Source organism: Adiantum capillus-veneris, chromosome 19 (genome assembly GCF_014529385.1).
Source record: "Adiantum capillus-veneris isolate H3 chromosome 19, ASM1452938v2, whole genome shotgun sequence".
In the NCBI taxonomy this organism is placed as follows: Eukaryota; Viridiplantae; Streptophyta; class Polypodiopsida; order Polypodiales; family Pteridaceae; genus Adiantum; species Adiantum capillus-veneris.
In genome coordinates this window covers 56180952-56196706 of record NC_140949.1, presented here as the reverse complement: position 1 = coordinate 56196706, position 15755 = coordinate 56180952, and the positions used below count along the sequence as shown (strand labels likewise).

General features: G+C 45.0%; 1 protein-coding gene across 1 annotated transcript in view; it reads left to right on the top strand.

Annotated features, from left to right (window-relative positions):
• LOC147434061 (nucleolar-like protein) overlaps positions 1 to 14861 on the top strand; it is a 77099-nt gene extending 62238 nt beyond the window's left edge. Inside the window, exons 3-4 of the mRNA XM_086490678.1 lie at positions 14148 to 14269; positions 14350 to 14861. Of these exons, the coding sequence (XP_086346804.1) occupies positions 14148 to 14269; positions 14350 to 14463 (236 nt within the window). The 3' untranslated portion in view covers positions 14464 to 14861. The remainder of the gene's footprint in view (positions 1 to 14147; positions 14270 to 14349) is intronic.
• Positions 14862 to 15755: the final 894 nt, after the last annotated feature.

The following is a 15755-nucleotide window of genomic DNA, read 5'->3' as shown; positions in this document are numbered from 1 at the left end:
AGCCCTTTAGGCAGCCCATAACAATACTTCTTTATCGGCTCTGTTAGTGGCACATCCTGTAGGAAGTTACTGAGAGCAATGCTTTACAGAACTTCCGTTTGTACTCATCTAAGCTTTTGCAAGAAGCCGCATTGAGTTGGTGCCAATCCGTCATGACATCGGCTTCAAATTCATTTGACAGCCAGGCGATGCAAACATTTGCTTAGAGTATACTCATGTTGCCGGTGCCTGTCCTTGGATCAACAGTGACGTGCACCATGAACGCGCATTTCCTTTCAAGAAAGTGGCACCTTTCTTGACCTTGGAGGCCTTTGTGATTCCCCTCTACATAAACTGTATCAAACTGCTTAAGGAAAGTAAGATCGTCAAAGCCGCTGAAAGTATCAAACTTCACAATTGCACCACCTTCCTTGTATGGTTTTGACTTTTCCAGCACTCCCAAATTATCGTAGGGAATTGTCTGCAACATGGGTAGAGTGGTGGGGATCATTTGTACCCCTTGGCCATTGACATTTTGGTTCCCTGGTGCCATATGTGTCTGCTGGTTGAAAAACCAGCCATACCAAAAGTGCAGCACCCCAAACTGCCCTGATTGCATTTAAACCCTTGTTGAAGGCCAATGTTACCATACATGGGGTTTGGCATCATGCCTTGCATACCCACAAAGACTGTTCTTGGCATGTACTGCTAGACTGCTAGTTTCTAGGCGCATAACCGGCCATGCTTTGAAACACAGATCTAACCCCGAAATACCGAGGATGTACCATGGGTGGTGGGAAAACCTGACGCATAGCTTGGAAATTAGCTCCCTCTTTATTTAAACCAACATTTGGACTCCAAAAGGTGGCTGGCTGAACTGGTAAAGCCTGTGGAATAGGCGTCCTAACCACCTATTAATGGACATAAGGAATTTTCCTTGGAGCCCCAACTGACTCCGCAACATGCGAGTGCTCCGTGTTGGGACGCATAACGGACCTGGGCTTGAGCCTAGAATCATTGGGGAGCGGCTCTTTTCATGCCTGGAATGTCGGAACGCCGTTCCGGCCTGCTGGGAGTGGATGGAACGCCCCGGAACGGTTGCCGTTCCGACAGGTTGCCTTAAACTGGAGCAGACGGGGGAATGCCACCGGAACGGGCTGAAACGGGCAAAACCGGCCAACGGTCATAAACGAGCAGAATTAAAAAAATGGCTCACAAGGTTTCCTTGTATTTTGTGCCACCCCCTCACCCCCTTCCTTCACAAAGCTACCAAGCTTTCAAGCTCTCTCTTGCTCTCAAGTTGAATCAACTTCTCAAGGCTCTCTCTCTCTTGCTCTCAAGCTCTCAAGCCTCAAGCTCTCAAGCTCTCAAGCTACCAAGCTCTCAAGCTCTCTCTTGCTCTCAAGCTGTCAAGCCTCAAGCCTTGAAGGCTCTCAAGGCTTCAAGGCTCAAGCTCTCTCTCCCTTGGGCTGGACTCTCAACTTCTCAAGAAGTGAAGTCTCTCTCAAGCTCTCTATCGCGATTCTCAAGCTTCTTCATCCATCATTCCATGGCCTCTTCCTCTCGTACAACCCCCTCCGTTCATGCGGGCAACACTCAAAAGGCGAAGGAATGGTCGTGGTGGGATGAAGTGACCTCGGAAGGCACCTTGTCGGCGGCGGGAGGTTCTCGTGCATGCGCATGCAAGTTATGCTCTTATACGCGAAAAGGGGGGCATGACAAAGTGAGGGCACACTTTCTTTGAGTGCCGGGACATGAGGTGAAATTTTACACCAACGTAATCATTGAGAAGAGGAAGGAGCTCGAGGGAAAGGATCGGCAATTCGACTATAAAGTCACGCGTGCACGCAAAGGTATCGACCCAAAGACCCTCATTTTCCCTTCTTCCTCTCTACCCGGTGCCGGTGCCGGTGGATCTTCATCGGGTCCGTTTCGTCGCCAAAGGACCCTTGCCACCTCTTGGGACCCAAAGAAGAAGGAAGAGGTGGATGCGGCCGTGGCCCGATTCTTCTATCACGACCATATCCCATTTGTCGCGGCGAGGTATGTTTTATGATTTATCAATCTTCTCTCTCATTTCTTCCGTTATCGTCGTTTCCGCCTTTTTGATACTAACCTCTGCTATGTTTGATCGAAATAGGTCGGAGTATTGGAAAGTTATGGTGCAAGGGATAGGAGAGTATGGCACCGGTTGTGTGTCGCCATCTTTAGAGGCTCTCAGAACCACTTTGCTCGATCGAGAGAAGGCTATTATGGAGCAAGCAACACTCAATATTCAACGTCTTTGGGCAAAACATGGCCTTTTCCTCATTGCCGACGGGTGGAGCGATACAAGGAAGAGATCTATCCATGGCCTCGTCGCATACTCGAGTTGAGAGATGTACTTTGTGCACTCTCATGATGCCACCGAGAGTGGCAAGTCCGTCGATGTCCTCTCTGCAGAGTGGACAACGGCCATAGAAACGAGTGGTGAGCAACACGTGGTGGCCTTTGCCATAGATGGGGAGGCATCAAACAAGGCAGCAATAGCTATTATAGAGGGCCACTATCCGCATGTGACAGTGTGCTTTTGCATGTGACAGTGTGCTCTTGTTGCGATAGACTAACCCGATAAGGGGGTTGATTTGGGGGTGAGCTTCCAGGAATGAGTTCTATGTGATGATCTTCAGGTCTTTCAGGTGGAAGCTCATCGGGGAGTGTATCTGTGAAACAATCTTGATATTATTCCAAGAAAGTTAGTCGTTGCTTATCAACTTTGGTTAAAGAGTCATCACAGACATCTCTCTCTCTTGCAAGAATCAAGTAAGCAGAAACACACTTTTTCATTTCTCTTTTAGCAGTAATATGACTGACCATAGGTACTGGCCAGTCACCTGCATCTGCAATTACATCATAAAGTTGATCTTTAAATTGCAAGGGCAACTTCTTATTTACATAATCTGGTTGTGGATGTATGCGGTAATGCCAACGCATTCCCAAGATAACATCACAACCTTGTATAGGAGCTAAAAGGAATCACTCCTTATCCATATACTTTTCAATTCTTACGTTGAGTTCTCCATGTATCGGAGTAGAGTTCGTCGTTAAGCCTTCAAAGGCTGATCCTGCGTTGATAGGAGTTCCAAGGCGATCAGGGGTGAGATTTAGCCTTTCTGCAGTGTGTAGGGAGATGAAGTTGTCAGTGGAGCCTGGATCATAGAGAATGAGTACTCGCTATCCATTCAGGCTTCCTCATCCTTTTAGAAGCTGCCTCTTTCTTTTGTCTTCACAGGTATTGCCTTGAACATTTGGAACCGAGTTTGATGATGGAGGAGGAGGAGGAGTCAGTGGAGCCTGGATCATAGAGAATGAGTACTTGCTATCCATTCAGGCTTTCTATGGCCTTTTTCGCCACAATAAAAGCATTTTCCTCTTCCATATAAGCCTTTATTTGAGAAGGAGAAAGAAATTTACTTTTCTTAACTCCCTCTGGCTTCTTTTCATTCTTACCAGTTGGCTGTTGAGGCCTCTTTCGAGAGAAAGCCTCACCCTTATTGGAGTTGGCTTTCTGCTTTGCATGATAGGTGCTATACTCTTGTTTTCGAGGAGTACCTTTAGAGTGGAGTCCCTCAGCAATCAACGTTGACTCCATCATAATCTGCAGGGTGTCATGTGGGGACACTTTCATGCTTCTCTGGAGAGGAGTCTGGAGACCGACTTCAAATTTCCGCATCTTCTCCTCATCAGAGATTTTCATAAAGGGAGTCACTTTCAAAAGGACTTCCCAGAACTTATCAACATAGGTACTTACAGAACCATGCTCTTTTTGAGAGAGCCAGTCCCAGTCCTTCTTCACGTCCTTCTGAAAGTCTGGAGGGAGGAATTGGTGATAGAACTGCGTTTTGAATTCCTCCCATGTCGTCGGTTGCCGTCCTTCGAGGATCATGGTCAGCCACCAGTTGCTTGCTGTATCTTTCAAGTACATGCTGACATGACATAACTTCGATCGTTCTTTAAAGTTGTCTTGTGCAAAGGCAACCTCGAATTGCCGAACAAAGGTAAGAGCTTTGGGGATGTCACGTCGGCCGTTGTAGTATTTGAACTTGATGTCCTTATGCCCCGCCTTGAAGGACTTCTGCTTCTTTTTCTTTGAGTGATGGTGCGAGCTCTTTGACTTGGATATTGCATGCGAGTCTTTGTGAAGAGGAATGGCTGGTTTCTCTTTGCGTTGTGGAGATGCCTCCTTCTTTGGTGGTTCTTCCTCCTTTCTACTTCCAATCGAATGGTTAGGAGAGGAGAGGTATGGGCCATTTGGATCGCGTATAAAAGAGATCTCTGGATTTTGGGATGTTCCAGTCTGAGTCTCTTTTTTTGGCTCAGGCACATACCGTTCAGGCTTTGTGACCTTCTCCTTCCCCTTTGCCAGGGGGTGGAGAAGTTGCTTGACTTCCGGCAATGCAAGTGTTGCTTGCATTTCCGCCATCTGTTTCTTGAGGAGAGCAAGCTTGTCTCCTTGTCCTGCCATGAGGACCTGCCAAGAGTCATCCCTTTTTTTTTTTAGAAAAAAAAAAAGAGGACCTTGCTCTGATACCACTGGCACAAGACAGGAAGCGTTCTTATTCAAATTGACAAGACTTATTAATTTTTAGATTTTCACATAAAAGAGAGAATGCTTATCAAATCTTGACAACAAATTGGGGACCAGAAGATGGGCTGGTCCCCCCCCCTTAAAGAGAATCTTTATTAATGGGGAAATCTGTTCATTACAAGCACATAAACCGGAAAGTCTCTCCCGTTCTTGATCTTTAAACTGAGAGAGAGAATTAATTCTCTCTTTCTGAGAGGAAGCACAAGGCTTGCCTCTTGCTTCATTTTCTTAGCTGTTGGACCGTAGTCCCTACTGCTCTCAAGGGTTTCACAAACCGAGCGGGCTAATCATGCTTAATGAAATCTGAAAATAAAGATTTACTTGTAGTAATTTTCTTACCTTCTGCCTAATAGACTGATTTGAGAGTTTTTCTGCACTCTTGGTTGATGGAGACTCCTCCCACCTTGTAGTGCATCCACAAATAGGCGATTTAAGGAGGCTTGGTGGCTGAAATTTACTGATTTAAGATCTTCAATGGACTGTGTTTTCTTGGACAGCAGCTTCTCTTCTCCTCAGCTTTCTCCTTGTATGAAATAAACACTCGTTCAAGTCCTTGCTTCATTGGCGGAAATGGGGGCTCACACCATGCTCTCATTAGGGCAAAAGAGCATGAGAGAGAAAATTATGCACACACACAACGAAGAAGTCTATGTGTGTGAGAGAGAGAGAGACTCACCACCTTCTTCCTTACCTGTGTGTGTACACACACAATACTCAAGAGAAGTCTGGTGTGTGAAGGCGGGAAGGGCTCTCACCACCTTCTTGCTTGGGTGTGTGTGTGAGAGAGTGCTGAAAATTTCAGCCTGTTTGGGCTTTCTGCTGAAAATTGTATATTTCTTGCTGCTCAAAACCGTGAATCTTTAAAGGCTAGAAGAGGGGCGATTTATACCTGCATGAGAAGAGCAGCTCGACTTGGGTCTTTTGCCAAATGGGAGAAGGCTGGAATTTTCCATGAAAGGCTCCACGTTGAGGCTCGAAATCAGCCCAACTGGCTGGAAGAAGTGAATCACATTTTTTGCTTTATTTCTACACTTAAAAGGCCTTAGGCCCATAGTAACATGGGACGGCGGGTGGGGGTCGGGACGGCAAAAGTCAGGAAACGGGGACGGGGGTCGGAACGGCAATAAAAAAAGAGAGTTTTTTTGGCATTTTTTGACCTACACACATGCCACACACATAGAGCATCACTTTGACCATAAATCCACACTAAATAGACCAAAGAACACGAGTCATATAGGCTGAAATGTGCTAATAAAACATCGATGATCGATGGATACAAAATGAGAAGTGCATGCCACAAGGGCTCAAGAGTCAAAAAGCCTAAAGGACTTAGGACAAGCCTGAGGCCTCAAGGATAACAAAAAGTACAAAGGGCTATGTAGTAGGTAGAGTCGTAGAGTCAAGAGTCTAGACTCGAGAGTCGAGTGATCAATGATCATCAAACTCAAGAAGTGCTCGCCTGCTGAATCTCCACATCGTCGTCGTAGTCGAGGTCGTCAGCGACGTATGAGGGCTCGGGAGGCTCGCATTGAGGTTCGAAATCCTCCTCTAGCTCCTCCAAAAGAGTATCAGCCATAGATGGATTCTCTTGTGCCATCTCCCACTCAGTGAAAGGATCTGCCTTGTGTGTGACGCTCTTGGCAAGCATGCGCAAGTTAGCACTCACAAACACCAAATCATTGGCCCTCTGAACCCCAAGGCGATTCCTCTTCTTAGAGGCAATGTGGTTGTACACACTCCATAGTTGCTCCAAGCAACTAGTGGTACATGCTTGGCTAAGGACACGAACAGCCAAGCGCTGCAAATGTGGGCCATCTCCTCCATAGTCCTCCCACCACAAAACCGAGCCAATCTTGTTGCGATCAAGCTGTGCATCTGTACATCCATAGGAGCCCTTCTTTTGCCTGTAGTTGAGTAGCTCGTCTCTAATCTTGCGCCTAATGTCACTGCTAGGCTCAAGGCGCTCCAATGCAAGCCGCCATCCTTTGCTCACCTCCTTGTCGGTCTCTTGACGCCTTCCATGAAACTCAGGGTCAAGCACATAAGCTGCCGCATGAAGTGGAGAGTAGTATCCATTCCACCTCGACTCACACAAGCCATGAATCTCCGCATACTGAATAGGGTCAGGCACAAGCTTCTCAAGTGCCTCTATCATCCGATCCATGGCTTGGTAGACTTTGCCAATGCATGGCTGCAAGCCATCCACCACTCGAAGTAGGTGTAGAATAGGCTTGACCATGGCGTCAAGAGTCTTCCCCTCCTCCCACCAAGCGGCGTCGTCAGCCCATTCTCGGCATTTCAATCCTACTGCTGATGTAGACTTCGGCATGGCCTGGAACTCATCACTGAGAAAGAGGCCTCTTAAGGCTCCGCCACATGTAGACAAGCGGCCTAGCATAAGCCAATTAAATGCAAATCTTGTCTCTGAATATTTGAGCAAGGACAAGTGGCTCCTCTTTGAGAATTCATGGCGCACTTTTTGATGGTTGAGCACAAAGGAGACAATTCGAGAGGCGTCACCAATGGTGGGTGAAATCCATGACAAGTTTCCTATGTCCTTGAGGAGGTTATTGAGGCAATGGGCCATGCAAAATGTGACATGGATGCTGGGATACATGCCCTCAATGATAGCTCCGGTTGCCCTATTTGACGCCTCTCCATCTGCAACCATACAGAGGACATTCTCCGGGCCGGTGATCTCTATGGTGCTTGTCCACTCCGCAGCAAGCATCTCGGCGGCCTTGCCACTATCGGATGCATCATGTGAGTCCACAAAGTACATCTCCCTCCGAGAGTAGGCCACCACCCCGTGGGTGGACCGCTTGCGGGTGTCGCTCCATCCATCTACAAGAAGAGAGACGCCATTGGTCTCCCACAAATCCTTTGTGGCTTGGGCCGCTTGCTCCACGGCAAGCTTCTGTTTGTCAAGGAGGGTGGTGCGAAGCCTCTCCGATGAAGGTGGCACATAAGAGGAGCCATATTCCCCTATTTTCGTAACCATGGTTCGAAAGTATGGAGACCTATCCACACAAAATAGAGCATGTTGTGTTAGTATGGAGAGTCGAGAGTCGAGAAGTTATAACCCATTATGAATACAAAATGGAAGATTGCAATGTGCACATGCCAAGGGAAACTCACCGCGAAGCATGGAAGGCAATGTGGTCGTGGAAGAAGAATCGGGCAACCGACCTATCCACCTCTTCCTTCAATTTAGGATTCCAATTTTCGTTGAGAGTGGTTTGGCGATGTGGAACAAAAGAGGACGGTGTAGATCCATGGCTCTTGAAGGTTCGAGAGATGTCGTCAAGGTTGGCTTCCCTTTGCTCTCGCGGTGTCGCCGTGGCGGAGGGATCAACGGCAACAAAACGGCCCCTCTTGGCCGCTTCCGCAACCTCATACACCGTGAGCTTCTCAAGAAGATCCAACCTCTTCTCGGGAGCTACATGAGGGCAAAACTTCACCTCGTGATCGGGTTCATGAAGAAGATGGGCTCGCACTTTGTTTGAACCATCCGATCTCTTGTATGGACATAGCTTGCACGTCCATGGTCTTGCACCGCCACCTTTGCCACGCGAGCTAAAGTCGACTTCATCCCACCACGACCACGTTTGCACGGCGGGCCTCCTTCTAGAAGAAGCGGCTTGAGAAGTGGAGTTGTCTTGAGATGACATGATGGTGGAGAGACTCGAGAGAGTAGAGCTTAGAAGTTAGAAGAGTTAGAGGAGAGCTTGCGTGGAGAGAGAGTAAAGGAGAGCTTCAAAGTGGGTAGAAGAGGGAGAGACTTGAGAGTGGAGACTAGAGTGTAGAGTAGTCAATGGTCATGCTTCAAGCTTGAGCAATGAGCATTGAGTAGAGAGGAAAGCATTGATGATTGAGACTTGAGTAGCTTGAGCCTTGAGCTTGAGGGAAATGGAATGAGCATTGAGACTATGAGTATTAAGAGGCCCAAGGGAGCCTTTTATAGCCTCCCAAGGGCCAAGGCTCCAAAAATATGGCAGTTGGGGCTGCACAGATCCGTTAAAAACGGTAAAAAACGGGCAAATTTTTGAATGGACCCCGTCCAACCCCGGCCGTTCCGTCCGACCCCGGTCCGTCCCCCCTGCGACTCGCCCGTCCGGTCCGAATTCTGTCCGTCCCTCGGCGTTCCCTTCCGTTCCCGGCCCGGTTACGACTGTCCCCCGGCCCTAGGGCCCTTCCCCCCTGTCCCCTGTAACTATGCTTAGGCCTGTTCACACTGAAGTGACCATTTATTAAAAATGGTCACTTAAGGCCATTTGACCACCCCTGCATTAAATGCACATTAAACAGGCATTTGAACACTTAAAAATTAACAAATTATGCAGGGACTTAACCTTCAAAATTCATGCATAAAATGACGGAAACATAGACACTTAAAACACTTTAAATTTATTACTCAGGCGTCCCCGAGAATTAATTAACTGATCTATTTTCTAACAGAAAATACTTTCATTGCTTACGAAAACCCATCTTCATTTATGTGCTTGGTCATTCTTGCGCGCTCTTTACTGTGTCCGGTTGTTTACATTGCTCGAACAACCGGAAAATTCTTAACGGTCTTAAATACCGTGGTTCATACCCGTTTTTAAATACAGTGGATCCACAAATTCATACGTGCACATCTTAGTCATAAAATCATTTTCATAATTCATAAATAGCAATTCTGTGCTAAATACAGTGGATCCACAAATTTATATGTGCACATCTTATTCATAAAATCATTTTCATAATTTATAAATAGCAATTTTGTGCTAAATATAGTGGATCCACAAATTCATACGTGCACATCTTAGTCATAAAATCATTCTCGTAATTCATAAATAGCAATTCTGTGCTAGACTAAGTAGTTATAGCCGATCTATCAAGTCGTCCATTTGCGGGAGCGGATACTTATCTTGGACAGTGAGCTTATTCAACCCCTTGTAATCCACGCAAAAGTGCATGGTGTTATCCTTCTTTCGAGAAAGTAACATTGGCGCTCCCCCCACGAGGATTTACTACGCCGAACAAAACCCCTGTCGAGATAATCCTTTGAGCTGCCGTTGAATCTCGTCCTCCTCGGTTTTACTAAACTGCTAGGGTTGCTTTGAGAAGGGTTGACTACCGGCCACCAACTCAATGGCATGATCTACTCCTCTGGAAGGTGGCAAGAGAAGAAGTATATCATTGGGAAAAACATCCTTGAAATCAGTGATGATTTTTTGGATCAGTTTGGATTCGTCGGAATCCCGAAGTTCAACAGAAGAACATGAAACATTTTTACGAAATGCAGTGAAGAAGTACCAAGCACTAATGAATCAAACCAAGTAGAATGTACACATTGATAAAAGTCAACATCAGAAGACTTTGTATCCTTATACATTTCCAAAGTAGTAACAATTGGTATTGCAAAACCATTATGTACAGAAATCTGATTACGAAGCGACACAAATACATGAGGCATGTCCTGTTTAACAAAAACAAGAGAGTGATGTACATAGTCTATATACAACGGGTCTTGTTTATCACAAAACCATGGAATTCCGAAAACAATATCAGCTCTCTCGAGGCGCATGATGTGGAAATTTAGGTTATCTTTGTAATCAGCTAGCTCGAGCGACAAATCAAGAACCATCCGATTCCATACTTCTGTATCCTTGCCACGAGCCATCTGCACGCGATACTCCTGGTCATTGTCTAGCGTCTGCAGGCATAGGTTCTGCACCAATTTTGCATCCAAAATTGTGTGAGCTACCATTATCAAGGAGTACGGTCACATCGTGATCATTGATCTTCCCGGGGAAACGGAGAAGATCGAGCTTATCAAACACTTTGGTGCTAAAAGTACAATTAGTGCATGAATTGTGCGCTAAGTGATGGATTTTAACTTGAATTACATTAGAGTTACGTGAGATCTTGTGAATCTGAATCGAAGGACGACCTTGCGGTTTCTTGGTCTTGCTTTTGGGGCAATCTGTGATTTGGTGGCTCGTTTGGCCACATCCAAAGCAAGCCCCCTTTTCCACTCCATCAATGATAACAACATTCTTGGTTTCTTCTTCTCTTGAGAAGGTCTCGACGGTGATTGGGACCTTTGCTGGAATCGAGGTCGCTTCCTCGAAGTGCCCTCGCCGGATTGGTGGTTTGAATTTATTTTCTTCTCATAAGTTGCCCCATTTATTAAATAGAACATCCTTGCCTTAGCCACAACATCCTCGACGTCAGTTGGTGCTTTATCTTTGATCAAGGCCCAACGATAGTCTTGATACAAACCCATCAGGTACATGTGCACATCATGCGTGGAATCCACCTTGCAGAAGATGAGCGCTTTTTTCAAAGCTGTTGTTTATTTATTAAAAGACAGTTTTCATCGATGAATGACTTTGCAACTTTGCATAAGCTTTCAAATGGTCCAGTTTGACGAAGACTTTCTTGAACTTCACACAAAAATAAATCCACGTTGTAGGCTTCTCTGTCATCTCGTGTCACAAGGCGGGCACCACGTGCCAGTAGAAAAGAACAGATTGAACAGACTTTTAGCACTTCAATGACAACTGAATTGAAAGAGAGAGACGACACGCGACACAGTGGTAGAATTCCACCCTAGAGAGTATTGGGCCCAAACCTTGGCGTCCCTTTCCATATTTCTTTATATTGCATCAACACAGTACAAGCCGGTACTCCACGCTCTGCACCTTCGTCTAGAAGCATGTGAGAGAATGAGCCCATGGCCTCATATTTAAAGGCCCTAGGTCCAAAAGCAACTTACATGAAAAGCCTTCAAACTCAAAAGCATTTGATCCAAAAGCAATGCCCACAAGCTGCCAATGTAAATCACGGAAATCCGTACAATTGCCACGCCAGTAGCCAATGCAAAACACGAAAATTCGTACAGTCTCCTACGTCTCATGTCAGCGCAGATTGCGGAGATCCGTACAGCTGTTGCCACGTCATCAGCTCCACGCAACGCTGTGTGTGTGTGTGTGGGTTCTGCTTTATTTATATGCCTTTATGTCACTTGGGCCCCATCGGTTGGGATCTCATAAGTTGGTAGGACTTCTTCTTCTGCTGTTGCTTGTTCTTCGTAGGGTTTAGGCCCCTCGGCCGTGATTTGAAGGTTGGCTTTGCTCTTCAGTGACTTGACACGTCAGCAGTTTGTGACATTCCCTCTTCTTGAAAGAAAGTAATCGTCCATGATTACAGCATATCTGCAAAACAACTCAAGTCAGCTCAAAAAAATTTCTGAGGGTCATTTCGAGGGACAATTAGTTTGCTCTTTTTTTGTTAAGGAGTTGGCTTCTCCTTTCGGCTCTTTTGATCAAGGAGTTGGCTTCTCCTTTTGTCCGGATCGGAACTCTTGATATTCTGGCATAGTAAAATTAGCCATCACACCCACACCCAAACCGCACTGACCTTCCACGGGTGTCTTGATGCACTAAAATTACATACCTAGGCAATCTCATCCAATTAGGAATATTCAGTGGTGGTTGACACATCACAATGCAACACAGATGCTCACATATGCATGTTACAAGACATACAAACATAAAATCGTCGATAAACACTCCCCCCGCAAATAACCATCCAGGTCCGGGCCATGAGTTGTTCAACGACTCCCTCATCACTCCTTCCGCAAATAACCTAAAAAGGTTCGGGCCATGAGATATAGAGGCTGTTTACAACCAAACGCCCCCCCATACTGCAGCATGCGTCATTTGGAGGTGTTGAGAGCATCGATTGCTCAGACTTCTTAATACTCCCCTCGTAAATAACCACAAGGGTTCGGGCCATGAGTAAAAACAACACTTTTCAAACATTCAATCCCCCGCAAAATAACCACGAGGGTTTGGGCCATGAGTATGAATGAGCAAGCATTCTCAAACATCATTTGTCACTGCTCCACCCGGGAGTAAAATCACCAATTATTGAAACCAGTATTAAAACCAGAGTCAAACAGTTCAAAGCGGCACCAAGACAGGTTTAAAACAGATTCAGAAATGTACGAAGTGATTGAGGCTTTTGAAGGTTTCAATGTCAATGGAGGACCGGAAGTGCGGGTAGTGACTACGTACAAAACTATGGCAAAGAAAGTTAGAATAGTGGCCTTACCTTTGGCATCGGATTGTAGGGAGAAGATAGAACAACTTCTTTAAAACCAAATCTCAGGGATCCGAAAAGAACTGAACATAAGTTCACAATGGAATCTCCAAAAGAAGTAAAGGTTGGCTGTGCAGAGTTTTTAACACAATAAGCGGAGTGTTTCAAAGAAATGCTTTCAAGACATGTTAAGGCTTTTGTTTTTTAGCCGCATGAGATAGGATGTGTTGATCCTAGTGTTGTTGCACCTATGGTAATCTTTAGTATTACTCGTGTACCTAGGAATTTGCGTCCAATTTTGGTTCTAGAAGCACATTTTGTCAAGGTTGAAAGAAGTCAATCTTGCCTTGTTAGGGCAAACGTTTGTACTTGGTATCAATAAAGTGCTGATTGTGGAGCACATGTGTGGTCCTTATGGTAGAAGGCCTTGTCCAACAAAAGTGGACGGAATCAAAAACATGAAAGAAATATGTACAACAATAAGTGCCCTGTGAAGATTTTTGGGTGCATGCATTTTCTATCCTTATTGAATACCACATTATGCACATGTGGCAGACCGTCTCTATCGATGTATTAAAAAGGCAACCTTGTTGTCCTTGCATTGAAGTCCCCCATTCTCAAGTACACCATGATATCATCATCCATGGTCACATATGGCGATTGCCCACATGGCTAGCTTATTCAGAGGTAGAAGATGCAGAGCAGCATATGGCAATGTAAAGCGGGTGACAATTCTCTGTCTGAACTCTGATCCACATATAGCGAGAATGCTCATTCTTGTGTACTATCTGTATGATAGGATGTAGCTCCTACTTGTAAAGCATGACAACTCCCGACCCTCTACAGTATTCCCGCTAGCTTGTTTCCTTGCCACTGATTCCCATTTATACCCTGAGACTGCAGGCAAATTCCTTGTCTTACATTCATGAGTTTTTAAATATAAAACAATATCTCGTCCTTAATCCACAAGCTAGGATTGTTAAAGACCAAATAATTTTTGTGCTGCACTCCAGGCTCGTTCCTCTTCTTCGAGGCAATGTTACTGTACATACAAGTGTAGTAACCCAACCTCCCACCTTGTGTGTTCTCTTTGAGAGTGTTGTCTATGTGCAGTGCCTTCATATGTTTAAGTGAAACAACAGGGATATTTTTGGTTTGCTGCCTGTTTCCTTGTGCTTTGGTGTTCAGTCTGTGTCTTGATCTGCTTTTGATTTTTAAGAGATTTTTCTTTTTTGAAAGAATATTTTTGCTATTTTATTGTAGTAGTTGGTTTTTGTATTGAATGTGAGTGTTGAGGCATCAGAGAAGTGCTAAGAGAGAAATCTCAGTGCAGAGCATACTTCCGTTGTCAATGTTGCTATCACTCGAATACTTTCTCGACTGCATGTCATTCAAAGTATTAGCTCTCACTCATAATGTCTTGTATTTCAATGGCTTGGATTTTAAGACCTGAAAAGTGTCTTGGGGAAAAAGCGACGTGATGGGGAGCATGCGCCTCTGAAACGCTTGACTAAAATGCAGAGGGTTTATGTAAGCCGCCTTATAGTGAAGCACAAGGATGATTACAAGGTGGGTAAGAAGTTCATAAGTGCGAGTGTGTAGTGATTGTCAATGCAATCATGACTTACTGTGATCATAAAATTTGGCAGGCAATGGCAAGGGACCTGAAGCTTAACAAAATGCAACATCCGCCAGCAGCACTGGAGAAACTTTGCAAACGTTTTGTAGCATATGAGAAGCTGCCCAATAATGAAAGCAGTTGATGTAGTTTCTAATGATAGTTTGTCTGTATAACTCTTGAGAGCTTCAAGTTTTCCGGTTGGGAATCCTCTACTGGCATGACTCGACATGCATTCGTGTTCAACCTGAAGGTGTACCTATGAAACAGAAAGGTGAAAGTGGTGTGTATGAAGCTTGATGCAGCTATACAACCAGCTAATAGAAATACCTGCCTTGAGAAGTCAAGAGTCTGTTAACAATGAAAACAAATAGAAGAAAGACCATCTGTTGGTGGGCAAAGGAAAGGCTCTCAGCTATATGGTGGACAGAAGCAAGCTTGCTTGCTGATGATAAACTCATGATTGCACGTGTGTTTTCCTGAAGCGCCAAATTGTCTTCATATCCTTGCACAAGCTTTGAATGAAAATTTTTCTTCAATCAATATGCTCATAGCTTGTGGTGTGCATGCAGGTAAGTGAAGCATTTTTTTCCATGTGGTAACATGCATGATGTTTGCCATGTGGCTGAAAACCTGTCTATTTGAAAGCACATTCATAATTTAAAGTATGCAAATTGTCATTGAGAACCTCTCTTTCAATAGAATATTGCCCTAGGGCAGCACTGCAAAGTGGGTACACCTAATCATGGGGCCCCCAATCACTTTTAAGTCATATAGCATGCTTCATAGTGGTAGTTAACTAGGTCTACTAGTTTTAGACATGATATCATACTCTTAAGTCATTTTGCAAGTTATGGACATGGAAAGATGTATATTGAAATGGTACGGAAGTGTTCTTGTGGCGTTGAGAGCTACTATCCTTCTGAGTTGCGGGTGTACTTGTTGATTGTGAGTGCCTCCGCTTGCCGAGTGCCTTTTGTGCGGCCAGCTGACACCTGCAGAAGTATCCTTGCTAATGAGGGTGCATGTAGCATGGTATCAACACTAGCCCTTGGACGTGCGACAAAGAAAAAGGTTAGTAATTGTGCTCTGTGTGGATGTGCTTGTTTGATGAGCTCTCCTCTCTTGTACCAATGTTGTACATTTCTAGAGTTCCAAGAGGATCCCTTATCTTCAAGTTGCATGATCCGTTGTAGTGGCCCAAAACTTTCTTGAAACAAGGAGTGGTATCTACCTAGAGTATGATATACATCTGCAAATGCAATGTCACTTGATTTTTGGCTCCTTTGTAGAGATATCAAATCCAGTGCTCTTGCTCTATCCCCTCATATCAGCTCGTCTCTGTCATTGATTGATATCATGAGGAATGGATTTGTCCACTTGCTGTGTGTAACCCATGTGATAGTTAGGTAACTATGTAACTTGGTTGGATAATGA